The 25,367-nt window shown below is 47.1% G+C and overlaps 1 protein-coding gene across 5 annotated transcripts in view; it reads left to right on the top strand.

Moving 5' to 3' along the window:
* The window catches only part of ITGAL (integrin subunit alpha L), a 58,541-nt gene that overhangs the window by 5,842 nt on the left and 27,332 nt on the right, over positions 1-25,367 (top strand). For 2 of the 5 annotated variants that reach the window (XM_034988867.1, XM_034988866.1), the window contains exons 1-9: positions 13,614-14,047; positions 15,112-15,214; positions 16,061-16,155; positions 16,268-16,335; positions 17,584-17,701; positions 17,827-17,957; positions 18,775-18,920; positions 23,340-23,472; positions 23,614-23,764. In XM_034988867.1, the coding sequence (XP_034844758.1) occupies positions 13,993-14,047; positions 15,112-15,214; positions 16,061-16,155; positions 16,268-16,335; positions 17,584-17,701; positions 17,827-17,957; positions 18,775-18,920; positions 23,340-23,472; positions 23,614-23,764 (1,000 nt within the window). In that variant the 5' untranslated portion in view covers positions 13,614-13,992. Of the gene's footprint in view, positions 1-13,613; positions 14,048-15,111; positions 15,215-16,060; positions 16,156-16,267; positions 16,336-17,583; positions 17,702-17,826; positions 17,958-18,223; positions 18,458-18,774; positions 18,921-23,339; positions 23,473-23,613; positions 23,765-25,367 lie in introns of those variants that run through there. The other 3 variants (XM_034988868.1, XM_034988869.1, XM_034988870.1) reach the window with 2 other exon arrangements.

The following is a 25,367-nucleotide window of genomic DNA, read 5'->3' as shown; positions in this document are numbered from 1 at the left end:
TCGGATGCCTACTTTTGTATCTTTGGGGTAAATACCCAGTAGTGCAATTGCTGGATCATATTAAAATATTTTATTTTTAAGTAATCTCTACACCCAAGGTGGGGTTCGAACTTACAATCCTGAAATCAAGAGTCTCATGCTCTGTTGACTGAGCCAGAAACTTATTACAAAATCATTATGTTGTCATTGGAGAAAAATCACAAAATTCAGCTTAGTAAAAAAGAAGAAAGTTAAAATAACTCGAAATCCCTTCTCCCAGAGAGAAGTACTAGTAACAGCCTAGCAGAGTGAATTTTAGACATTTTCCTTTAATGTGTTAAGGAGAGCCACTACCTCACACTGAACTCCAGGGGGCGCCCTGTCACTCCCTCCAGGCAAAGTGGAGCTGTGTGCTCTGTGCATTTGCATATACTTTTTAACTTTTTAAAACAAAAATGGGATCATTCCAAGTATTTCTTTTTTTTTTTTTAAGATTTTATTTATTTATTTTAGAGACAGAGCACAAGAGGGGGGAGTGGGAGAGGGAGAAGCAGACTCCCTGCTGAGCAGGGAGCCCGATGCGGGACTCGATCCTAGGACTCCAGGATCATGACCTGAGCCGAAGGCAGTTGCTTAACCAACTAAGCCACCCAGGCGCCCCCCCCAAGTATTTCTAGTAAGAAATAACATAATGGATGAAAATAATCTGGCATGTAATAGATGTTCAACACTCCTGCTGGGTTCATTCATAAATATTTATTGAAAACTTTTTTTTTTTAAGATTTATTTATTTATTTGAGAGAGAGTGCAAGCAGGGAGGGGCAGAGGAGGAGGGAGAAAGAATCTGAAGCCAACTCTGCGCTGAATGCGGGGCCTGACATGGGGGTTGATCCCAGGACCCTGAGATCATGACCTGAGCCGAAACCGAGAGTTGGACGCTTAACCAATTGAGCCACCCAGGTGCCCCCTATTTATTGAAAACTTTTGTGCACTAGATACTGAAGTTATAACAATGAATGCCAGGCAAAAATCCCTGTCCTCATGAAGCTGACATACTAATGGAAAGAGATAGCAATAGATAAGATCAATCATTTGTTAGTTAGAGATAGATATTGAGGAGGGAAAAATGAAGTCTGAAGAGAGGGAGGGTAGGAAGTTTGGTATGTGAATGTGTCTTGTATGACTGTAGCCAGGGAAGGCCTCACTGAGAAGGTGACTTTGAAGTAAAGGCCTGAATAAAGAGAAGAATAGCATGCAGATATCTGGGAAAGAGTGTTTCAGGCAGAGAATGGCAAGTGCAAAGGCCCTGAGGCAGGAGTGTACCTGGGGCATTCTAGGAGCAACGAGGCAGCAAGGATGACTGGTGCACACTGAGTGGAGAGAGCTGTAGGAAATGAGGTCAGACAGGTGTGTCACAAGGTTGGTGAAGATGGCACAGGACATAGGGCCTTACAGGTCATTGTAGGACTGAGGTAATCTGACTTTGCTCTAGCTTTTACTCTGCATTCAAACCTCAGAGGTCAAAATGTTCCCCCATTGTTCTGAGCCCCCACCACCCTGGCCCAACATCCAGGTCAGTGTCCCCATCACCAGTCCCTGAACCTAAGCCCGACCCAGGCCAGGACAGCCTCAGCCCCCAATCCCACCTCCCCTGGGTTTGCCCCGTGGGGCTGCCAGCAATAGGCTCTCCCTTGGGAAACTCGAGAACTGACACCTATGTTCACAGACCCTCACACTGTTAACCATCTTTCATCACCTTATGGGGCAGGAAGTTTCATCTTTACCTCTGGGGTAAATGTGAGAAGCCATACTGAGTTACCTCTTCCCATAAGAACGAGAGAGACACAGGACAGAAAGAGACTCAGAGTGATGGCAGAACTCAGAGAATGGAAGTTTTGGAGATGGAGATAAAGAGCGAGAAGGTGATTGGGAAGGTGCAGAGAGAGGGACTCATGGGATAACCTGGCAGAACAGCATTTCTGGCAAAGGCACCAAGACGAGCAAGCCTCATGTGTTGGATGGAGGCCAGTGTGGCTGGTGACAAGTGGGCGAGGGAGAGAGCAGGAGGAGGTGACACCGGAGAGACAATGAAAGGCCAGATGTGCAGGGCCCCTGGACTATGGGATGGCCTTTGGCTTTGGCTCTGGGTAAGATGGGAGCCACGGGACGGTTTAGACCAGAAGGGTGACATGGTCACTGTGGCTGAGGTGAGGGTGGACAGGGTTGACAAGTGGATACAGAGAGACAGTGAGGAGCCTCCTGCAAAAACCCAGGGGAGAGACAATGGTGACTTGGTTACATCAGAGATAATGACAGGTGGTCATATTCTGGATATTTTTTGAAGGCAGAACCAACAGATTTCCTGATAATTAGATGCAAGATCTGATGGGTTAGGGTGCCTGGGTGGCTCAGTTGGTTAAGCATCTGCCTTCAGCTCAGGTCATGATCCCAGAGTCCCGGGATCCAGACCCCCATCACGCTCCCTGGTCAGCGGGGAGCCTGCTTCTCCCTCTCCTCTGCCTCCCCTGCTTGTGCGCGCTCTCTCTTTCTCTAGCATGTGCTCTCTTTCTCTCAAATAAATAAGTAAAATCTTTTTAAAAAATGATCTGATGGGCCATGTGAAGAAATTCTGGACTTTTTGTCCTAAGAGAAAGAGGAAGTCACAGGATTGGTTTTAAGCAGGGAGGTGACATGGTTGTATTTGTAATTTTGAAAGATCACTCTGGCTGCTAGATCAAGAACAGACTGGAGAGGAATGATGCAGCAGAGGGTGGTGGTGACTTGGATTAAGGTGGAGTAGGGTATGGGATGGACAGAACACAGCATAGTTCTCTCTGCCTCAGGGCCTTTGCACAGGCCACTCTTAATTACCCAACAACCCTTCATGCCCAACAAACACTGTTATCTTCAAGACTTCAGGAGGTCCCGGGTGCCTGGGTGGCTCAGTTGGTTAAGCGACTGCCTTCAGCTCGGGTCAGGATCCTGGAGTCCCAGGATTGAGTCCCACATCGGGCTCCCCACTCAGTGGGGAGTCTGCTTCTTCCTCTCACCCTCTCCCCTCTCATGCTCTCTCTCAAATAAATAAATAAAATCTTAAAAAAAAAAAAGACTTCAGGAGGTCCCTCCCCTGTGATCTCATAACCCTGAAATTTCCTTGTTTTAGCAATTATCATGCTAGATTTCCTCTAACATCTGTAAGCTCCTCACAGCTGGGACCACGCTTCACTGGATTCCAGGAGCTCAAGGCCCAGCATGGGCTCTGGTGCAGAGAAGGCCTTAGAGAGCATTTGTTGAATGAATAAATGGGAAGAATGTGAATGAGGTGGGAGATTGACACCCTGATATTTGGAGCTTACCAAAGCACTGCAAATCCGTTATTATTATTGTTTTCTGATTATAAAAGTAATGTGTGCTCTCTATAAAAAAAACCAAACACTACATATATAATGAAAGAGCTCTAAAACCTCATCCTCTATACTCTAGAAATAATCAAGACATCTCTAGAATCTAGAAATAACTACGTAGAGTCCAGTAAATACCCTCCCCCCAATTTTTTTGAGTTTATTTATTCAAATGGTCTCTACACCCAACTTGGGGCTTGAACTCACAACCCAGAGATTAAGAGTCAGGTGCTCTTCCAACTGAGCCAGCCAGACAGCCCTCTTCCCCCACCAAATTTTTTTTAATGTATACACCAAAAAATGAAGTGTTTAAGATATAACACACACTAGGGGCGCCTGGGTGGCTCAGCGGTTAAGTGTCTGTCTTTGGCTCTCTGCTCAGTGGGGAGTCTGCTTCTCCGTCTCCTCCTGTGCTCTCTCTCTCAAATAAATAAATAAAATCTTAATAAAAAAATATGTAACACACACTAGTAATTTGCTTTTCTTCTCCTTACATTATCATGACAATCTTTCTATGCTAGTACATGTAAATCTACCATATTTTGTTAAAGGCTGAATAGTATTTCATAAAATGGACTTATTTAACTGGTATAACCAACTTCCTGTTATTGTTAGATACTCAATTTATTTTTTCCTTTTTTTAAAAAAAGATTTTTATTTATTTATTTGAAAGACAGAGACACAGCGAGAGAGGGAACACAAGCAGGAGGAGTGGGAGAGGGAGAAGCAGGCTTCCCACGGAGCAGGGAGCCCGATGCGGGGCTCGATCCCAGGACCCTGGGATCATGACCTGAGCTGAAGGCAGACGCTTAACAACTGAGCCACCCAGGTGCCCCTATTTTTTCCTTTTTTAATTAAAGTATTTCCTTGAATATCCTTGTTGCATTTATTTCAAGGCACCAGATTTTAGGAGGATCGTTGAAGCGGGCGTTCTTCCTGGGGTGGTCAGAGGACTTGAGACTTTGTCTTATAGGGGACATTAGATATAATTGAGGATGTTCAGCCTGGATGAGAGACCCATAAGCCTGTCCACATTTCTGAAGGGGCTTCCAGAAGGGAAAGAGAACAGATTTGTCCTGGGCATTTCAGCCGGGCAGAACCAGGTCTAAAGCATGGAAGTCACAAAGAAGCAAACTCGCATGTAATACAAGAAAGCATTTTCCTACAAGCAGAGCTGCAGGAGACGCAGTGGATCTCCTTGGGAAGTCAGGAGCATCCAGTCTCAGGAGGTGTGGAAGGAGAACCTGGTTGAAAATTTAATAGGAAGTAATATATAAGGGGCTTTTGTGCAGTAGGCCAAAGTTTAATTAGGTGATATTTGAGAGTCCTTTCAAATCTGAAATTTTGTTACTACGCTTTTTAAAAAAAGATATTTATTTATTTACTTGAAACAGAGAAAGAGAGGAGGGAGGGGCAGAGGGAGGGGGAGAGAGAGATTCCCAAGCAGACTCCCTGCTGAGCGTGGAGCCTGACACAGGGCTCAATCTCACCACCCCAAGATCATGATCCCAAGATCATGACTTCAAGATCATGACCCGAGCTGAAACCAAGAGTCGGACACTTAAGCGACTGAGCCATCCAGGTGCCCTGTTACAACACTTCTAATCGAAGGTATCATAAAGGATGGCACAAAGAAGTTGGCACGATGCCTCAGGGCTGGGAAGGTTTTGACAAATGGCAATGGGGATGCACGTTCCAGGCAAAGGGGATAGGCTGATGAGAGATTGAGGGGGGAAAGTAGGGCATGAAGCTAAAGAAAATTATGGAGTAAGATTGAGCGTTAGCCCAGGTAACTAAGAACTTCAGAGGGTGAGGGTGAGGTGGCCAGATGCTGGTTTTTGTGTAGGGCCCTGTTTCCTTGGCAGTAGCTGATTACTGTAGGGTGAACATTTCACCCCAGCTCGGCCAGATTCTCTTTCCTAAGAACGTGGAAATTCAGAGTATATGGAAAGTTGGGCTGAGGTTGGCATTGAAGGGCAACCTTCTTCAACCTTGTTGAAGAGGTGGAGAAGGGTGCCCTCTTCCATCCACCTGGAAGACCTGATCGTATTTGGGTTCTTCTAAGGGCTTTGTGATATCCTTTAGACAAATGTATTCGTTTGCTTTCTGTCAGCTCAAATGGGTTCCTGTGACTTGCCACGACATGACATTTGGCCAAGAGCCTCTAAATTAAGAGGGAGTCATCCAAGGCTTTGAAGGGAGTCATCCACAGCTCCTGATGGAGCTTCAGGAACATTCAGCTGGAGGAGCAGTGGCAGAAAGGATTGAGAAGAGTCTGATAGGTGGTGAGACCAGGGAGGAGGCCTTCCTTATCACTTAGATAATCAACAGGGCTGCTGCTTCCCCCAAACACTTCACCTCATTATACAGTGCAAACACGTCATGCAATGACAAGTCTTCCAGGTTCTGTTTGACTTGTTTTCTAGATGGACTCAGGCTACCTCGTCAGAAGACGGGAGAGGTTTTCTTTTCCCCAGGGAAGGAGAGTTATGGCAGGGAGTTCACTTTCCTTGATGCAACAAATAAGATAGGCTGGGGTTACCAATATCCTCATTGTAAGCCAAATGTGAGTTTTGGTCATTTTGGAAGCCCAAGAACAACTGGGCGTGTCTGGAGAACTAATGGGGTGACCCAATAGAAGACCTAGTCAAGAGGGAGCATCAGAGTGCCCTAAGGGGGGGAGGCTCAGACTAGAATGACCTTGACCCCAGAGTGAAATTTTAATTGTCAGAGGGGAGTGGTCCTTCCTGTACATATAGCTATTCTGCAGGTCGCTCTGGCTCAGCTCCCTGAACATAAATCAGTGAGAAAGAGAGAGAGAGAGATTGGAAGATAGAGACAGATTGAGACAGAGAGAGAGAAAGTCATAAGTAAAACTTGAAAGAGCTTCTTTACTAGCCTGTACACACTGGAGCCCAAGCAGTTGGAGCTTAGGGTAACTCAAAGCAGAGAGAGAGGCTCTTCCTGACTCCACCACAGCTTTGGTGTTTTAAGGGCTTGGGGCGAATAGCCAAGAATTGTTATATCTGTGGTTTTGGTTATAGAATTACAGCCAAGATGTGAAGCCTGGAGCAGCTCCCATACAAGGGAGTGGAGTACAAGTGAAATACCCCTGAAGACTTTCTGAAATAGCAGAGACTTTGCAGGAAGCTGGAGATCTTGTACTAGCAGGTGGGGGTAATAAGGCAACAACATGGGAGTATTAACATTCATATGATCCTATTTGAACTCACAGACTGGTGAGTCCTGCAGAAGCCTGAGCTGTGTAGGGAGGAGGGAACCAAGGCCCAGAGAGGTGAAGGCAGGTATTGGCACAGCATAGCAAGTCAATACTGCTTGGAACTGGTTCCCAGGCTTCTGGCCCGGAGTGATAGGCTCTTTTGGACACAATCAACCATATGCCGAGAGGCTGGACGCGGAGCCTCCAGAGTGAGGTCACTCAGTGACAACACGACCCCGTGGATTGCATATGAATACTCAAGAGTGCCATCTGTAGAAAATCCCTACCTGTGGTGCATTCAGCTCAGCCCTCCCTCGGAAAATCCCAGGTAGAGTTTCTAGGACTTTAGAATGCCCTGGTGCACCTAGCCATGAGATCATAAGGGCCTTGGAATAGGGTGGTGGCCTCTGTGCCGCACCCACTCTGGGCCCCTCTGGGCCTCAGTGACCTCCCCTCGCCTGAGGCCCAGCCTCCTTCCCCGGGGAGTTTCTCCCTCTAACCTCCTGGCAGGTGGAAAGAAGGGGAAAGAGCACTGTGGTGAGCCAGATATTTCTGTTAGAACCATCCTGACCAAAGTGGCCTATGTTACTCTACCCAGGAGGAAGTGGTGGGTGGGGAGCCCGGGCGAGGAGGTAGCAGCTGATGGCAACCAGCAGCATTTGCACCAGCAAATCTTCAGTGTGAATCTGAGAAGAGAACTTTGCCCTGGTTTGTCCTGGGTTTGTAGGCAGTCAGGCCTGGTGGATTGGGGGTGGGGGGCAGGGGAGGCCCCAGCTTGCTTTTCCTGCTGCCATCTATATCAGCCAGGGGCCCACTGGTCCCCGAACATGCCCAGAGGCTCCCTGCTGCCACACCTTTGCTTATTCAACATTTTATTCGTTTAAGCACCACAAGAGAAATGGTTCAGCATGGCCATACTGTGGACTGGGAACTAGGGAGGCCATCAGGAATGGAGGCAGCCCTCCAAGCTGTCACCACTCCTCATTCATAGACCTCACGATTATCTCTTCTGACATCCATGTCTCTGTATGTCTGCAACATTCTCCCCTCACTTGTGAATTGGCTGGTCCCCTCTACGTCCTCCAGTTTCTGTTCTAAAGGGAGCCCTGCATCAGGCTCCCTGCTCAGCGGGAAGCCTGCTTCTCCCTCTCCCACTCCCCCTGCTTGTGTTCCCTCTCTCGTTGTGTCTCTCTTTGTCAAATAAATAAAATATTAAAAAATAAGTAAATAAAGGGAGCCAACTGATTACTAACCTGCCATCAGCTTATTACTTAATTTTATATATTAAATTAAATATATAATTTAATGTGGCCCTCCACTTTCAACTCCCCCAACCTCTCTTTCTTGCTCCTAAGCATCTAGACCCTGGAAAGCAAAAACCTCTTCATTATCCTCAGCAGCAAGAGGAGCCCCAAGCATTCATTCATCAGTAAATATTTGCTGACTACATATTTACCTACTATGCTCCAGGCACCATTTTAGGTACTGGGGATACAGCAGTGAATAGCAACAACAGATAATCATGAGTTTAGGTTGCAGTAGGGAAGATGGACAATAAGCCAGATGGATAAGTAAATTAGATAGTATAAGCAGAAGTCTACAAGTGCCAAGGAGCGAAGTTCAAAGGAGATGATGCAGGAATGAGCCATGAGGCTTTCTTGGGAAAGAGAAGCAAGAGAACAGCAAGTGCAAAGGCCCTGAGGCAGAGGTGTGATGGAATGAGTGAAGAGCCAGGACAGCAGTGTAGTTGAAAAGGGGTGAGCAAAAGGGGAACTGGGTTTCAGAGAGATAGTGAGATGTCTGATAGGTTAAGGCTTTCTAGGCTACAATGAGAACTCTGGCTTGCGTTTTGAGTGAAATGGAGAACCACTAGAGGGCTTTGAGCACGAAAGTAACATGATCTGATCCCTCTGGCTGCTGTGTGGAGAACAGACTATAGCAGGGGCAGGGTTGGAAGCAGGGGGACCAGTTAGGGGACTGCCACAAAGCCCAGGCACGAGGTGATGGTGGCTCGGACCAGGGAATGAGCAGTGATGAAGATGAGAAATGGCTGGACACAAAGTCTTGTTTACTCTCTCCAGTGGAGCAAGAGAAAATTCTCTCATTGTTTTCGGATGAACCCCTAGAAAAATAAGACATAATTGAAATCACTTTACCTTACAAAAGACACAGCAGACCTGAGCCATCCAAACCGCTGAGTGCATCTTAGATGCACAGATTCTGGGTACCCCAGAACTTCCCAGTCGAGGGTCTCATTTGTCACGCCCCGTGAGATGATATGTTGGAGTCCATTTCCATGGAACAATGGAAAATTGGTAAGTGGAACAACCAAGCCATCCTGAAGAGAGCTGACATCTGTTGAGTTGAGTCTATTCGAGGCGCCCTTCGCCCTCGGCATTGATCTTGGGTACGGCCAGCACCATCAGTTTCTTTTCCCTTTTTCCTTTTTTTTTTTTTTTTTAAATATTTTATTTATTTATTTGACAGAGACATAGCGAGAGAGGGAACACAAGCAGGGGGAGTAGGAGAGGAAGAAGCAGGCTTCCCCGCAGAGCAGGGAGCCGGATGTGGGGCTCGATCCCAGGGTCCTGGGATCAGGACCTGAGCCGAAGGCAGACGCTTAACGACTGAGCCACCCAGGCGCCCCTCTTTTTCCTTTTTTTTTTAAGATTTTATTTTATTGTTTTTAAAAGATTTTATTTATTTCTTTGACAGAGAGAGACACAGTGAGAGAGGGAACACAAGCAGGGGGAGTGGGAGAGGGAGAAGCAGGCTCCCCACCGAGCAGGGAGCCCGGCACAGGGCTCAATCCCAGGACCCTGGGATCATACCCGAGCCGAAGGCAGACGCTTAACCAACTGAGCCACCCAGGCACCCCTTTAAGATTTTATTTTTAAGTAATCTCTACACCCAACGTGGGGCTCAAACTCACAACCCCGAGGTCAAAAGTCGCACACACTCCACCGACTGAGCCAGCCGGGCGCCCCGCACGATCGGTTTTGTACCATTCATTTGATGCAGGCAAGATAACATCAGACAGAAAGCACCTACTGAAGCTAATTTCCTTGGGAGGGGGTGACAGTATGGCGGATGCTCTGAGTTGCATAGACTCCTCTCTAGATACTTTGCCTATTTAAACCCTGATGAGTCATTGGCTAGCTAAGTTAGAGCACAGAGTATGGAGAGACGACGAGGCCCTTGAAAGCCATGCCAACAAACTTGGACGTGATCTTGTGTATGCAAAAGGGGGAATCACCTGAGGTTTTAAAGCCTAAGAGAGACATGCTCAGGTTTCTTGAGGTTAATTTGGAATTCCCCAGGAGGTAGAACCTTCTCTAGAGGCAGGGGAGTGAAGGAAGAAAGAGCTGTAGCAGTTGTAAATTGTTCACATGGGAACTGATGGGGATTTGAACAAATGGAATGGAATTGAGAGACCCGATTGGGCCCTCAGAGAACTGACAATCTGAGAGGTGATGAAGGCCCATGACTAACGAAGTGTGTGTCTGTGCGTGTGTGTGTAAGGAAAATCCTGCCTCAGGATTTCCTCACGTGGCCCAGCCTGAGATCTCTGCAACCCAGTTCTTCAGGGGAGTCACCTGCTCTCTCCATCATGGAGCCCCTGACACTCTAGAATCCTTGGGGCTTACTTGTACTTTTGTAGCTTCCTCAGCCTTAGTCCTCAAACAGAAGGGGAAAAAATATTCTTTTGTTTTATTTTTTTAAAGATTTTATTTATTTATTTGAGAGAGAGAATGAGAGACAGAGAGCATGAGAGGGAGGAGGGTCAGAGGGAGAAGCAGACCCCCTGCTGAGCAGGGATCCTGATGCGGGACTCCATCCAGGGACTCCAGGATCATGACCTGAGTCGAAGGCAGTCGCCCAACCAACTGAGCCACCCAGGTGCCCCTCTTTTGTTCTTTTAAACTGAAAACCAGAATCTGATAAATATGTAAATGAGTTGCTAGCCTACTGAAGCATACAGCTAAACTATGATCCAAGCAGTGGGAACATTGAGATCATTTCCTGAATTCCTTCTGTCCCAGATGTTAAGACTGATACATTTGAAGTTTCTATAAACTTAAGCCCTCATTTAAGAATTTAAGTTTTGAAGACGGTCTAAAGGAAAACCTTCACTGTAGAAAGGGCCAATTTGACTATTAATTCTGGGTTAGATGTTCTGTGGTGAGCAAACAGGTCCAACCTGTATGGTTAATTACTAGAACTAACAAATTTTTTTCTGTCATGAAGAATGTAGGGCTCTAAATTGTTACCAATGGTTATTTTTGAGATTTAGGAGTGCATGTGTGTGGGGGGGGGAGTGGATATTAAAAGAGAGTGTTTATCCTTTTACTTTACACGCTCCTGTAGTGTTTGAATTTTTAAACATGTATTCTTTTTTGTAATTTCAGAACAACTAAAAGAATTTGATTAGATGTAAATTGTAACGGCTGTACAGAGGATCAAAGGAATCAGTCTGAATTATCTGATTTTAACTGAATTTGAAAAAGACGATCTGATATTATCTAAGTACCAGGAGGCAACTTGTCACGTTGCAGCTGCCTAGCAGCAGATTATAATGTGCCTACAAAAGCATCCCACAGGCCATGACCCTGGAAGTGGCCTTGCAAGCTGAGCAGGATTTCCTTACAACACAGGGAGAATCTGAAGGGCCTTCTCACTTTCCCATAAACAAATACAAGTTCCTCTATTCTGTTGTGTTTTTATTTTTGTTTTCTAAAATTGTGTAGGTTATACATCCTCACTGTAAAAACAAAATTCAAAAAAAAAATCAAAAAAATCAAAAAACAAAACAACAACAACAAAAAAAACCCAAAATTCAGACAATACAGACATATGAAAACCTTATTCTTTCAGAAGTAACCAGTTTGGAGTTTGGTTGTGTATCCTTTCAGATTTTACACACGCACAATTTCAGCTCCTAGTTTTCTTTTTTTTCTTTTTTTAAGTAGGTTCCACACCCAGTGCGGAGCCCGGCATGGGGCTTGAACTCACAACCTGGAGATCAAGACCTGAGCCGAGACCAAGAGTCGGATGCCTAAGGGACTGAGCCACCCAGGCACCCCTTCCTTTTTTATTTTTTTAAGATAGAATTCATATACCATAAACTTCGCCATTTTAAAGATTTTATTTATTTATTTATTTATTTATTTATTTATTTATTTAAATTTATTTGAGAGAGAGCGAAAGCGAGAGAGATCACAGAGGGAGAGGGAGAAGCAGACTCGCCACTGAGTGGAGAGCCCAATGCGGGGCTCGATTTCAGGACCCTGGGATCATGACCCAAGCCAAAGGCATCCACTCAACTGACTGAGCCACCCAGATGCCCCAAACTTTGCCATTTTAAATAAGTGTACAATTCAGTGGTTTTCAAAGATTTTTTAAAAATTTAAGTAATCTCTGTACCCCACGTGGGGCTCAAAATCCCAACCCCGAGATCAAGAGTCACATGCTCTTCTGACTGCGCCAGTCAGGCACCCCCTATTCAGTGGTTTTTAATATATTCATAAAGCTGCACAATCATCACCACGAATTCCAGAACATTTCATCACCCCAAAAAGAAACCCTATACCCATTAGCAGTCACTCCTCATTCCCCACTCCCCCCACCCATCCTGGCAACCATTAATCTATTTTCTGTCTCTAAAGATCTACCTATTCTGGACATTTCACTTAAATGGAATCACACAATATGTGTCCTTTAGTACCTGGCTTCTTTCACTTAGCATGTTTTCAAGGTTCTTCCACGTTGTGGCATGGATCCATGCTTCATTCCTTTTTACGGTTGAATAATATTCCATCCTGTGGATAGACCACATTTTGTTGATCTATTCATCAGCTGATAGACATTTACATTTTTTCCAGTTTGGGGCTAATATGAATAATGCTGCTATGAGTATCCACGTATACATTTTTGTATGAACGTACATTCTCCGTTCTTTTAGAATTGCTAGGTCGTATGGTAACTCTCTGTTTAACTTTTCTTTGAGAAACTGTCAAGCTGTTTCTCACAGCAGCAGCACCATTTTACTGGCAACGTACAAGGGCTCCAATTTCTCCACACCATCATCAATACATGTTATTTTCTTTCTTTCTTATTCTAGCCATCCCCATGAGCGTGAAGTGGTACCTTATTTTGGTTTTTGATTTGCATTTCCCTAAGGACTAATGATACTGAGCATCTTTTCTATGTGAGTGGCTGTTTACATGTCATCCTCAGGGGCACCTGGACGGCTCAGTCAGTTAAACATCTGACTCTTGGTTTTGGCTCGGGTCATGACCTTGATGTCCTGAGATCAAGCCCTGTGTTGAGCCCCGGGTCAGGCTCTGCACGCAGTGGAGAGTCTACTTGTCCCTCAGCCCCTCCCCCAACTTGCGCGCGTGCACGTGCACTCTCTCTCTCTAAAATAAATAAAATCTTACATATCATCTTTGGAGAAATGTTTATTTAAATTCTTTGCCCATTTGAAAAGCTGGGTCAATTTGACTTTTTACTGTTGTTCGTTGTATATTCTGGATGCAAGTCCCATAGCAGATATAAGATTTGCAAATATTTTCTCCCATTCTGTGGATATTTTTTTGTTTCTTTGAATAAAAATAAGTTACTAGGGCGCCTGGGTGGCTCAGTCGGTTAAGCGACTGCCTTCGGCTCAGGTCATGATCCTGGAGTCCCGGGATCGAGTCCCACATCGGGCTCCCTGCTCTGCGGGGAGCCTGCTTCTCCCTCTCCCCCTCCCCCTGCTTGTGTTCCCTCTCTCGCTGTGTCTCTCTCTGTCAAATAAATAAATAAAATCTTTTTTAAAAAAAAATTACTAAATATACTGTCTGTAATTTGTTCTTTTTCTTCATCAATGTATTATGGGCCTCTTTCAATGTCAAGAGAAAATTATGTCATTCTTTTCCCTACGTTATTTTTTTCCTTCCTTCCTTCCTTTCTCTCTCTCTCTCTCTTTTTTTTTTTTTTTGGTGGCATTCCATTATGATTGCTCCACAGTTTGTTTGACCAGTCTTCTGCTGAGCTTTACAGAGTCTTCAGTTTGTGTGTTGGTGAAAGAAAAGGAATCAGCAACTCTTGGACTGGAGAGACAATCATCTACCTACTGTGTTGTCTGCTCCTGGATGATGTGAAAATGCAAGCGGGCACAGGAAGTGTCTCTAACCTGCTTACACTTCCTCTCAACCAATGTGGTTTCACAACCCCTACAGGCTCACCCCCACCCAGTGTCACCAGCCTGGCGCCTTTGTGAGAAAGTCCCACTGTAAGAGGCCCTGAGGCATTATCATTTCCTTCTTTCACCCTGTCTGGGTTGCCAGCAAATCCCCAGGGCTCTCTGAGCCTGGAGTGTTGGATTAGGTCCCTCCAGCTGCTGGAAAGATGAACTCCTGCATCATCGTAATGAGGCTCCTGCTGTCTGGGCCTTTTCTCTTTGGTAGGCAAGGGAAAAGGGGACGGGAAGGGAAGGGACATGTGTCTGTGGCCAGGGAAACTGCAGGGCTTTGTGGAACTGGAGTAAATGAGCAGCTGCTGGAGGGTGGGATTGGCCATAGGTGACCACGAGGCTCAGGAATCTTGGAGGGAGAAGGGGGAAAGTAAAGAAAGAAAGTCAGAGTCCAAAGTTGAGGCAAGGTCTGGAGGGAAAGACAAAGAAGGGAGACACAGGTGGCAACAGAGAAGCGGAGTGGAGTCTTAAAAGGAGGCAGATGGCTAATGGGTACCTGGAGCTGTCGCTGGGGTCTGGTCCTGCCCGTGGTACGACCGTGTACCACCACCTCAGCCCTTTCCCCTTTCTGCGCCTCAGTCCATTCGACCGAACAAATGGCCGGGCAGCTTCTCTGCCATCCTAGGATGCGGCGGAAAGAAGCCTGATGCCTGGAAGGAAAGCAGAGCCAGAAAGGACAGTTAGGGACTTGCAGAGGATGCATAGGCTGCTTGAGGTGGGGGTGACATGGGGGCATCTGAGCGCTAACAGAAGGAAGAGACTGGTGCATGGTAGGGCGGGCCGTAAGGGAGCATTAGATGAGAAGCAGTTTCACAGAGACCAGGGGATCCTGAAACCATGAGTCTGTGGGCAGAAGCCTGAGGCTAATTATCTTGGGTCTCAGGCCCAAAGGAGAAGTGGGTGTGTAGGGAGACGAACCCTGCCATGGGGCAACCCCATCGCCTGGGGGCCCTTCCATCTGCCTCTTTCTCCGGGACCTCCGCCTTCTCGCCCTTCCTTCTTTGCTGGGAGGTCAAGTGGGCTCTGGCTAGTAAGGCTTCGCTGCTTCCAGATTTGCCCGGAGTCAAGGCCCCAAGGGGGAAGGTCCCGCTCAGCCTCTCGTGCTGGCCGCCTGCGGGAGGAAGGAGCCGGGTCTCTGTGGGTGGGCCGCCCACGGGGGCAGGGGGCACGTGGGCGGCGGCCAATCAGCGCTCGCGGCTCTGGGGGCACGTGCGGGGGGGGGGGGCGGACTGACCAGCCGGAAGTGCCTGACCGCACCCCCTGCTCTCCCTCAGCCCCCGCCTCAGGCTACAACCTGGAAGTGCGGCACGTGCAAAACTTCTCCTTCCCCCTCGCCGGGAGGCATTTTGGGTACCGCGTCCTGCAGGTTGGAGACCGGTGAGCTGCCGCCCCAGGCCCTCCCTGCCCCGCAGAGCCGGGACGGGCGACCAGGCCACCAGCCCCGGGTGGGCCAGATCCGGGGAGCCGGCAGGGAGTCTCCTGTCTGGAGACGTCTTGGTGGCAATTCTCGGAAACGGGAGCGAGGCCATCAGATAGTAGGACGAGGACAGTCCATGGTTAAATCTCCACACGAGTGCCTGAAAAAAGGGGAAATATCACAGCCCCTAAAGGGCTTTGCAACACTTCTAGATCCCCCACTGGTGCTCTGACTAGACAGTGAGAGTCTTGATGGCAGGGATTTCCCCCCTCAGCCCTAGTACATGCCCCAGCCTAGCACATAGTAGATATGCCATAAATGACTTTTTAAAAAGATTTTATTTATTTATTTATTTATTTGAGAGAGACAGTGAGAGCACGGGCAGGGAGGAGGTGCATAGGGAGAGGGAAAAGCAGACACCCCACTGAGCAGGGAGCCCAAGGCGGGCTTGATCCCAGGACCCCGGGACCATGACCTGAGCTGAAGGCAGACGCTTAACCACCTGAGCCATCCAGGCGCCCCCATAAATGACTTTTGAATTGATGACTGATCGAGTGAACTCATAATGTGACATTCTGGCACCTCATTCTCTGGACCTCAGTTTTCCTAGACTATAAATGGAAAAGATCCTTAACTTTCTAGAAGTTTGAGGTATTCAATAGGGAAGAGGTAGGGGCCGAGGAGCCTCCCTGAAAGGGACTGGCTGCATTTCTTTGAGATACCTGTGGATCTGAACCCCCCTAATGGGTAGGAGTGGATGGGTAAAGACGGGACAACTCCGTCTCACAGGTGAGATTTCTCATCAGGGTTATCGTGGGAGCTCCAGGTGAGGGGAACAGCACGGGAAACCTCTATCAGTGCCAGCCAGACACTGGCCACTGCCTTCCAGTCAGCCTGAGTGGTGAGTAACTGGTGAGGGGCCTGGGAGGAATGGTGTCCCAGGGAAGTTGAGGCTGGCCCTGCCACATCTGGGTTACCTAAGTTCCTCCAGACCAATCTCCTGGTGCCTACAGGTTCCAACTATACCTCCAAGTACTTGGGGATGACCTTGGCGACAGACTCCACAAGTGGAAATCTTTTGGTAAGAATCTTGTGTAGTGTGATATCAGTCGATGTTAAGAAAGACAGATTGAAAAGAAGGAAGGAAAAAGTGGAGTAAAGATCCTATAGAAGATTACAGGCATCAGAGAGATTCTGATTCAATCAGGCCTTATTAAGAACTGAGTATGAGCCAGCTAGTTTTGAGACCTTACTTATGCCGGTTTTTTCCAGATATGAAATGTGGCCATGGATATACAGAGATGATTTTGGTGGTACACAAACTTTTAATGTTTTGTAGTTATATATTTATTTAATGGTTTATTAGGAAAAATATACAACACATCAAATTCATGATTTCTTGGATTGAATTGCCTGGGATAAGGCTAAAGTTTAAATAAAAAGTAAATTTAAAGTAAATAAAATATTAAACAAATAATAGTCTGCATGGTATGCCCGCATGGCAGAAATTGTGAAGTGGTGCACAAAAGCCTGAAGTTTGGGAAACACTGCTTTCTCTCTTTTAACCTTCAAGACACTCGGAGGAGACAGGGATCAGTATACACATTTTACACATGAAGAAACAAGACCCAAGGGGTTAAGAGACTTAGCCAAGGTCACATGGTTTTAAAGAGGTAAAGCCAGGATTTGAATTAAATTCCCATTTGATTCTAAGCCCATTGATCTTTACAGTTTATCCCAGCAGCATCTTCTGACACAGGTATATGAGGGATAGAAGGCTGGCTGAGTGAAATATTTAGCCAGCATTTACTGGGAGCTTGTTTACTTAGCTCCTATTACATGCCGGCCAATGTGCTAGGCTCAGATGGGGTCAGAGGAGTGAGATACAAAGATGACATGAGCCCTGACTTTCCAGAAATTGCAGTCTGGCAGGAAAGATAGTCATAAATGAAAGAAACAACGTTGTATATTCTGGGGATAGTTAGTGATCTGGCTTAAACACAGAAGGTGTGATTGGGAATCAAAGGGGATAGACCTGGAAATGTAGGAGAGTGCCCAAATGTAAACAGTATGAATGCCAAACGCAGGAGTTTAGACTCTGTCTTATAGGCAGTGAGCATTCACTGGCACACAGCTTTGGTAGGAGGGAGGGAGAGGTGGCTGTAAGACCTGGAGGCAGAATTACCTTGCCTTGGTCTCCAGTTGGATGTAGGGAGTGAGGTCAGGGGATGGTGACCCTGAAGGTTCTTCTTGGCTGATGATGCCCAGAAGACACACAAGAAGAAGCCCCAACTCCCTGTCCCCCTTTTTTAACCTTTGCTTCCTTCAGGCCTGTGATCCTGGGCTGTCTCGGATGTGTGACCAGAATGTCTACCTGAGTGGCCTGTGTTACCTTTTCCACCAGAATCTGAGGGGTCCTGTGCTGCAAGGGCGCCCTGGTTATCAGGGTAAGGAGCTGGGGATCCAGGGGGTAAAAATTTCTCCCAGGGAGCTGCCCATACAAGGAAAACAGCATGGGCAGGTCAACCGGTGGAGACACTTCACCAACTCCCTTTGTGTCTGGGGTCTGTAGAATGTATAAAGGGCAACGTGGACTTGGTATTTCTGTTTGATGGTTCAATGAGCTTGCAGCCAGATGAATTTCAGAAAATTCTGGACTTCATGAAGGATGTGATGAAGAAGCTCAGCAACTCTTCCTACCAGGTAAATATATTAATTAGTTTTCCTGTTTGTAGGCAATAGATGCCTACTTGAGCTAGCTTAAGGCATAAAAGAAAAATTTAGTATGAGGTGTCTCCAAAACCTAAAGGCATAGTTGGACTGGACCTCTGGAAGAGACAAGCACTAGGAAGTAGAAAGTGTCTGGGATTCTCTTTAGTTCTCATTTCTCTTTCTTTTTGGCTTTTGCTTCCCTCTTCTCTCTCCACACACTGACACCCACAGCTTCTTTGGATCACATGGGCCTGTGGAAAGCTCCTAAGTTCATGTGTTAAAGTTTCAGGAGGCTCTTTTGTCCTCTCCACCAACCCCTCCCTCTGCAAATTCCAAATTCTTGGAGGATGGATTCTGACTGGGCTAGCCTCAGCCAAGTGGCCATCTGTGGCCGAACCAGCTGTCTCCAGCTTAGCAGGGTCACTCAGCAGAACATCCCCACTGGGAAGGCAGGCCGACCCAGAGGACAGGAGTTCAGCAGACAGCACTACGTAAGGGATCAGAGGTTTATTTAATTGTATTTCTGTGTTTGTGTATATATTACCTCATTTTCAAAAGAATGTTTTGAGGCAGGGATGTGGGGTTGGGTTACCCAGGTCCCAGATAAGAAATAGACTGGAAGGGGCACCTGGCTGGCTCAGCTGGAAGAGCATGCAACTCTTGATCTTGGGGTTATGAGTTGGAGCCCCATGTTGGGCGTAGAGATTACTTAAAAATAAAGTTGAAAAAAAAAAAAGAAGAAATAGATTGGAGCAGACAAGTAGGAAGGGCTATGTAATCTTGTTTCATTTCTTGCTTCTTTTTCTAGTTTGCTGCTGTTCAGTTTTCCACGGACTGCAAAACAGAATTTAATTTCTTGAAATATGTTAAGGTGAAGAACCCTGATGTTCTGCTGGGCAAAGTAGAACACATGCGCCAGTTGACCAACACCTTTGGTGCCATCAACTATGTTGCGTGAGTCCCCTTTTGTAGGAGACAGCCCACCCGTCAGTTGCACTGGCTTCTTCAGGTTTCAGGGTATAGGAGCTCAACAGGTGGGCTCAGCAAGGGGCAGGTTGTTGTAGGAATTCAAGTGGAGCAATTTTAGTCCAGTTTCTTTTATTTTTTTTTTAATTTTTAAAAAAAGGTTATTTATTTATTTGAGAGAGAGAGAGAGCATGAACAGGGGGAGGGGCAGAGGGGGAGGGAGAAGCAGACTCCCCGCTGAGCAGGGAGCCTGATGCGGGGCTCAATCCCAGGACCCTGGGATCATGACCTGAGCTGAAGGCAGATGCTTAACTGACTGAGTCACCCGGGCTCCCCTAGTCCAGTTTCTTTTAATTATAAGTAACAAATCTATACTAACTAAATCCTCAAGGGCAATTCTTTGGAGGATGCAGGGATAGCTCATGAGGCTTTGGGACAGGGAGTAATGCCAAACCTCATGAGGAACTAGAGCCAAGACTTGGAAAGTGATTGTGAACTTGGAAGCCATGACTGAGTCACATCTGAGTTGGGGATCAGCTCTTGAAGTCAGCGTGTGAACAAAAATCTCTACTAGTCAAAATTCTCCTTGAAAAATTCCTTGAAGTGTTCATAAAATTCAATATACTCGAGTCCCATATTGGAAGCTAGCATATCCTGATTTCCTAAGTCTACTATAGATTAGAAGTTTTTTCCCCCGGAGTTGGACCAGGTGGCTGTGTTTAAATTGGGGCCTAGATAAAGGCAGTTAGATTGTGTTGAAGGGCCGTACTGTATATTTTATTTGATTTTTTTTTGTTAATGATTATAAACAAGACATTTAGTTTTCATACTCATTTGGGGGAAAGGAGAAAAATGAGTTTGTCCTACTCAACGATGGTCTGTCTGAAAGAGTCTCCATTCATTCCATAGAATTGGATAGGTTGCTTGATCTGAGGATTTTGTACTTTTCATTCATAAAGAGAACTTCTTTTGAAGAGAGTGATCAAAGGGTCAGTCTTTGTGAGCAGCTTCACTGGTGCGCAGCCAAATTCCCTCTGAGTGAAGCTTTTCCCACACGGGCCACATAGGTAGGGTGTCTCTCCTGCATGGATTTTGCCCTGCAGGAATACAGTTCCCCCCTGGTGTGAAAACCCATCGCACGCTATGTTTCAGGCCTGTGTGGACTGTGACGTGAACAATTCAGCTTGCTTTCTGACTGAAGGCTTTTCCACACTGATCATATCTATAGGGCTTTTCACCGCTGTGAACTCTTCTACGAACAGCAAGGTTACGTTGATTCCTGAAGCTTCTCTGACAAACAGCACACTCATAGGGTTTCTGTCCAGTGTGGGGTCTTTCACCAACAGCCAGACTACCTCATCAACTAAAGCTTTTCTCACACTCCTTGCACTGATAGGGCTTCTCTCTTATGTGTATTTGCTGATGTGTAACAAGATTGCCTTTGGCCCCAAAGCTTTTTCCCCACTGAGTACACTCAAAGGGCTTCGGACTAGTGTGGATTCTTCATGCAAGGTTAGACTACCTTTTTGCATGAAGGATTTTCCATATTCCTGATACTCATAGACTCTGTCTCACTCCAGGTGAATCTTCCTGTAGTATCTTAGAATCTGGGGACTTTTGTTCCAGTTTCTCCCTTCTGAAAGAATTCTGGAAATCCCAGCTTGAGGATCCTGTGGCCTCAGAGTGATCATATTTATGGTGGGCTTCTGTCATCACAGTCACTGAAAAAATGCTACATTCTGGGACTTTCTTCCATGACAGTCCAGCAGAGTAGCTGTTGGAAATCCAGTCATGTCCACAGCTAGCTGTATGACCTTAATCCCCGCCTCATCATCATAGCATCATAGAAATATATTTTATTTTATTTTTTAAAAAGAATTTATTTATTTGTTTGACAGGGAGAGACACAGTGAGAGAGGGAACACAAGCAGGGGGAGTGGGAGAGGGAGAAGCAGGCTTTCCGCTGAGTGGAGAGCCCGACGCGGGGCTCAATCCCAGGACCCTGGGACCATGACCTGAGCCGAAGGCAGACACCCAACGACTGAGCCACCCAGGCGCCCCATAGAAATATATTTCATAAATACTTCCTGACTACCTGTGTGCTAGGCAGTATTACAGGTCAGGAGGGGGCTGATTTTTTTCTGTAAATGGTCAGATGGTACATTTTAGGCTTTTCTGGCCACATACTGTCTCTCTTGCATATTCTTCTTGTTTTTGTAACTGTTTAAAAACAAAACTATAAAAACCATTTTTAGCCCATGGACCATACAGAAGGAAGCTGGGGGCTGGCTTTGGCCTGTGGGTTGTTTGCCATGTTCTAGGTTCTGGGAATATAGCAGTGAATGAAACAAAAATCTCTACTCTCTTGAGGTTTAACATTATATTAGGGGAGAGAAACACAGTAGACAGGACCAGTTTGTAAATTAGATAATATAGTAGAAGATGTAAGTTTTATAAGGAAAAAGAAAGTAGTATTCAGTAGGAAGATGAGGGAAGGTTACATTTGAGCAAAGACTCGTTGGAGGTGAAGAAGCAGCCATGCCCATACTGGGGAAGACCATTCCAGGCAGAGGGAATAGCAAAGGCCCTGAAATGAGAACATGCTTGGGACGTTCCAAGAAGAGCTGGGACACCAGTGTGACTAGAGAGAAGTAAGTGAGGGCGAAAGTAGTAGGAGATGAGGTCAGAGACCAGGGGAGTCTGGAGCACTTAGGGCCTTGGAGGCCATACCGAGGACTTTGGCTTTTCCTCAGAGTGAGATGAGAAGTCATTGGAGGTTTTGAGCAGAGGAGTGATCATCTGATTTATGTTTTTATTTTTTTAATTTTTTGAAAAGATTTTATTTATTTATTTGACAGAGAGAGACACAGCGAGAGACGGAATACAAGCAGGGGGAGTGGGAGAGGGAGAAGCAGGCTCCCCACTGAGCAGAGAGCCCGATGTGGGACTCGATCCCAGGACCCCGGGATCATGACCTGAGCCAAGGCAGATGCTTAACCAACTGAGCCACCCAGGCGCCCCTGATTTATGTTTTTAAGGATCTCTCCGGGGCACCTGGGTGGTTCGGTCGGTTAAGCATCTGCCTTCACTCGGGTCATGATCCCGGAGTCCTGGGATAGAGTCCTGCTTCAGGCTCCCTGCTCTGCGGGGAGCCTGCTTCTCCCTCTGCCCCTCCCCCTGATCGTGCTCTCTCGCTCTCTCTCTCAAATAAATAAATAAAATATTTTTTAAAAAAAAGGATCCCTCTGGCTGCGGGGCTATTAGGTTGTGGAGGGAACAGGGGTGGGACCAGGGAGACCAGGAAGGAGGCTATTAAAAAATAGAGATGAGAGGTAATGGCGGTTTAAACAGGGTGGAAATCCATGAACAGGAGCCATGAGAGGCCGTGTCTGTGTGGACGGAGGCTGGGAAAATGATTTGCATCCAAGATGGAACAGAGGTCTTGGCTCTGCCCCTATCAGAGCTCCTCTGTCCTGAGGCCCCCCCTCTCTGCATCTCTCCTCCACCTGCCGTTGTGCGCCTCCCCCCGCCCCCACCCCGTGTGACTTTCTGCTTCCCCTTCCAAGGCAAGTCATGTCATAAGTCAAGGGTTGTAGACTGGCTGCTCTTGGATTAATCGTCCGTCTCTGGTTAGCTGTGGGGTGGGGACGGAAGGATCAGATGGTGCAGAGAGAGCTGCTGTCCCAACAGAAGCTGTGGGCACCCTGTCTTGCTCCAGAAGGAGGCTCTGGGCAGCTGGGACTTTGGAGCGTTGGCCTATCCAGTGTTCAGGACTCCCTTCTTCCTTTTATGTCACGTGCGGGGAGCACCTGCTGTGTCAGGAGCCAGAAACACAGCAGCAAATCAGATGTGTTCCTTCCTTGAGGAACTCATGGTTTGGGGAACACGGAAATGGAAACAGGTGACTTCAGTTCCCGAGGAGACTTGCTGTAGCAGAGATCTACAGGCAGCCTGCCATCGATGGTAGGGGGTTGCCAGATGAGCTTGCTCTGGAAGCCTGACTTCCCCATTTTCTCCAGCCATGGAGCCCATTTTCCATATTGAAATCTCACCTGGATCCCCAGCATGTCTAACCAATAAAAGGTTAGCTGTCATGTGGTTGAACTGGAGAGTAGGAAGCCCAGGGTCTCTCCTCACAAAGCCTCCCCATCACTGCCCATGGGCTCCAGGACAACCTCCTGGCCACCCAGAATACCTTCGAAGACCACCGGTCTGGAAGCAGAGGTGTGGCAGCCAGGGTGAGGGAGGAGGTTCAGAAGAGAACTTGGAAGGCTGGGGATACCTGCCTGGGGGATGGGAGAAGGGCTTCTGCATAATCAACAGGACAGTGACTTAACGAGCTCGGTGAGTGGGGGGAGACCTCATGATTTGGGGGGGTCTTTCACATACACCCCTTCCTGGACACAGGACAGAGGTGTTCCGGCAAGACCTGGGGGCCCGGCCAGATGCCACCAAAGTGCTTATCATCATCACTGACGGGGAAGCCACGGACCACGAAAACATTGACTCAGCCAAAGACATCATCCGCTACATCATTGGGGTACGGGCCCCAGGTCCTGGCTGCTTCCCAAGTCCCATCTTCCCTCTCCTGTTCCTGAGCCCCCCTCCCCTTTCTCCTCAGGGCCAGGGCCTTCCCTGCGATTCTGGGGATGCCAACTCTCCAGTCTTTACTCCTTCACAGATTGGAAAGCATTTTGCAACCAAGGAAAGTCAGGAAAGGCTCCATGAATTTGCCTCAAAACCCGCGAAGGATTTTGTCAAGATTCTGGACACGTTTGAGAAGCTTAAAGATCTGTTCACTGAGCTGCAAAAGAAGATCTATGTCATTGAGGGTGAGTGGCAGACCTGGGGAGGGAGAGTTCGGGAAGTTGTTTACAGAAGCTCATCTGGGACAATAAGACTAGAGACACGCTGGGTGATAATAACGGACACTTACAGAGTATCTTCACTGGGTGAAGCGCTCTCCTGGAAAAGGGCCTCAGGTGGGAATTTGGGGGAGGGTGCTTAAGGAGCAGCCTCTGTTTCTCTCTGAAATTCCATCTTCCTCATAAAGCTCAGCTGGGTCCAGGCTGGGGCCCAGAACTGACCTCTAGCTTGCTGGTGTCAACCGAGGCCCATGGAAGGAGTAGAATTCCTCCCGCCACTCAGCTCCCTCATGTTCCCTTGTCCTCAGCTTACTTAAGGTGCACAAGTGGGCAGGGCCCGAGGGCAGGGAGCGCCAGGCCCTCTTGGCCCGGAATAAGAGAAGGTTTGGACTGCAGTCACGGATAGAGGGTATTTCCCCAGGAATCCCGGTCTGCTGAAAGCTACATGATTCCCCCTGGGAAGGCCCCTTTGCTAGCACTCGGGCTTGGTGTTTGGTTCAGTTGAAGAAGCAATGTGGTATATATAATGGGACTGGGTAGACCGCTCAGGAATCCACTCTGCCCATGCTGTGTGACCTCCACCAGGTCACTTTCTCTCTCTGAGGCTCGCTGTTCTCTGCTAAATGGGGCTAATAATATCAATCTCACAGCCCTGGGAGGTTTGACTGTCGTATTAGTTTCCTAGGGCTGTTGTAACGAAGTACCAAAAACCGAGTGGCTTAAAGCAACAGAAATTTATTGTCTCACAGTTCGGAAGGCCAGAAGTCAGAGATCAAGGGATGGCCTGGGGCATGCTCTTTCTGACGGGTCTAGGAGAGAACGCTTCCTCACCCCTTCTAACTTCTGGCGTCCGCAGCAGTTCCCGGCATCCCTTGGCTTGTGGCTACATCACTTCTGTCATCTGGCTGTCTTCTCCCTGCATGTCCATCCTCATATCCTCTTCTCTCTGTGTCCACATTTCCCTCTGTCATGAGGACACTAGAAAATATTGGATCGTATTGGATCGAGGCCCACCCCAGTGACCTCATTTTAACTCGATTGCCCTGCAAAGATCCTATTTCTAAACAAGGTTATAGTCTCAAGTACTAAGGCTTAGGTCGTGAAAATATCTTTTTTTTTTAGAGAACACAATTCAAGCCCTAACCCCTGCTTGGCAGAGTGCTTGATACTTTGTAGGCGTTGTGTAAATCCCAGAGCTGGTTATCTCTGGCTCGGATCGTCTACCCTGACCTGCCCTTAGTCATGCTTCAGATTGTATCTTAGATATTATTTCCTCGTGGCAGCGGGGAAATAATGTCATGGCAAGCAATGTGTCTGCTTTTTCACCATTGTATCCCTGGCACCAAAAGTCTAGTCGCTCTAAATATTTATGCAGGAACGAACAAAATCTTCATGGTAATTGCTGTGTTTCTTGAAAGCTTGCCAGGTAACAGGCACTCTTTCTGTATCATTTAATTCATTCCTCTCAGAAGCTTTGCAAGGCTGGTGGGATGATTTTCATTTTATTAATTCAGGCTTGCACTAACCAGGTCCCAGGTATACGTGAATAAGGCACTAGGGGATATTGTCA

The sequence above is a fragment of the Mirounga leonina genome, unplaced genomic scaffold (assembly GCF_011800145.1).
Source record: "Mirounga leonina isolate KUSES-001 unplaced genomic scaffold, KU_Mleo_1.0 Mir_454, whole genome shotgun sequence".
Classification (NCBI taxonomy): Eukaryota; Metazoa; Chordata; class Mammalia; order Carnivora; family Phocidae; genus Mirounga; species Mirounga leonina.
This window is presented reverse-complemented; position numbering and strand designations above follow the sequence as displayed.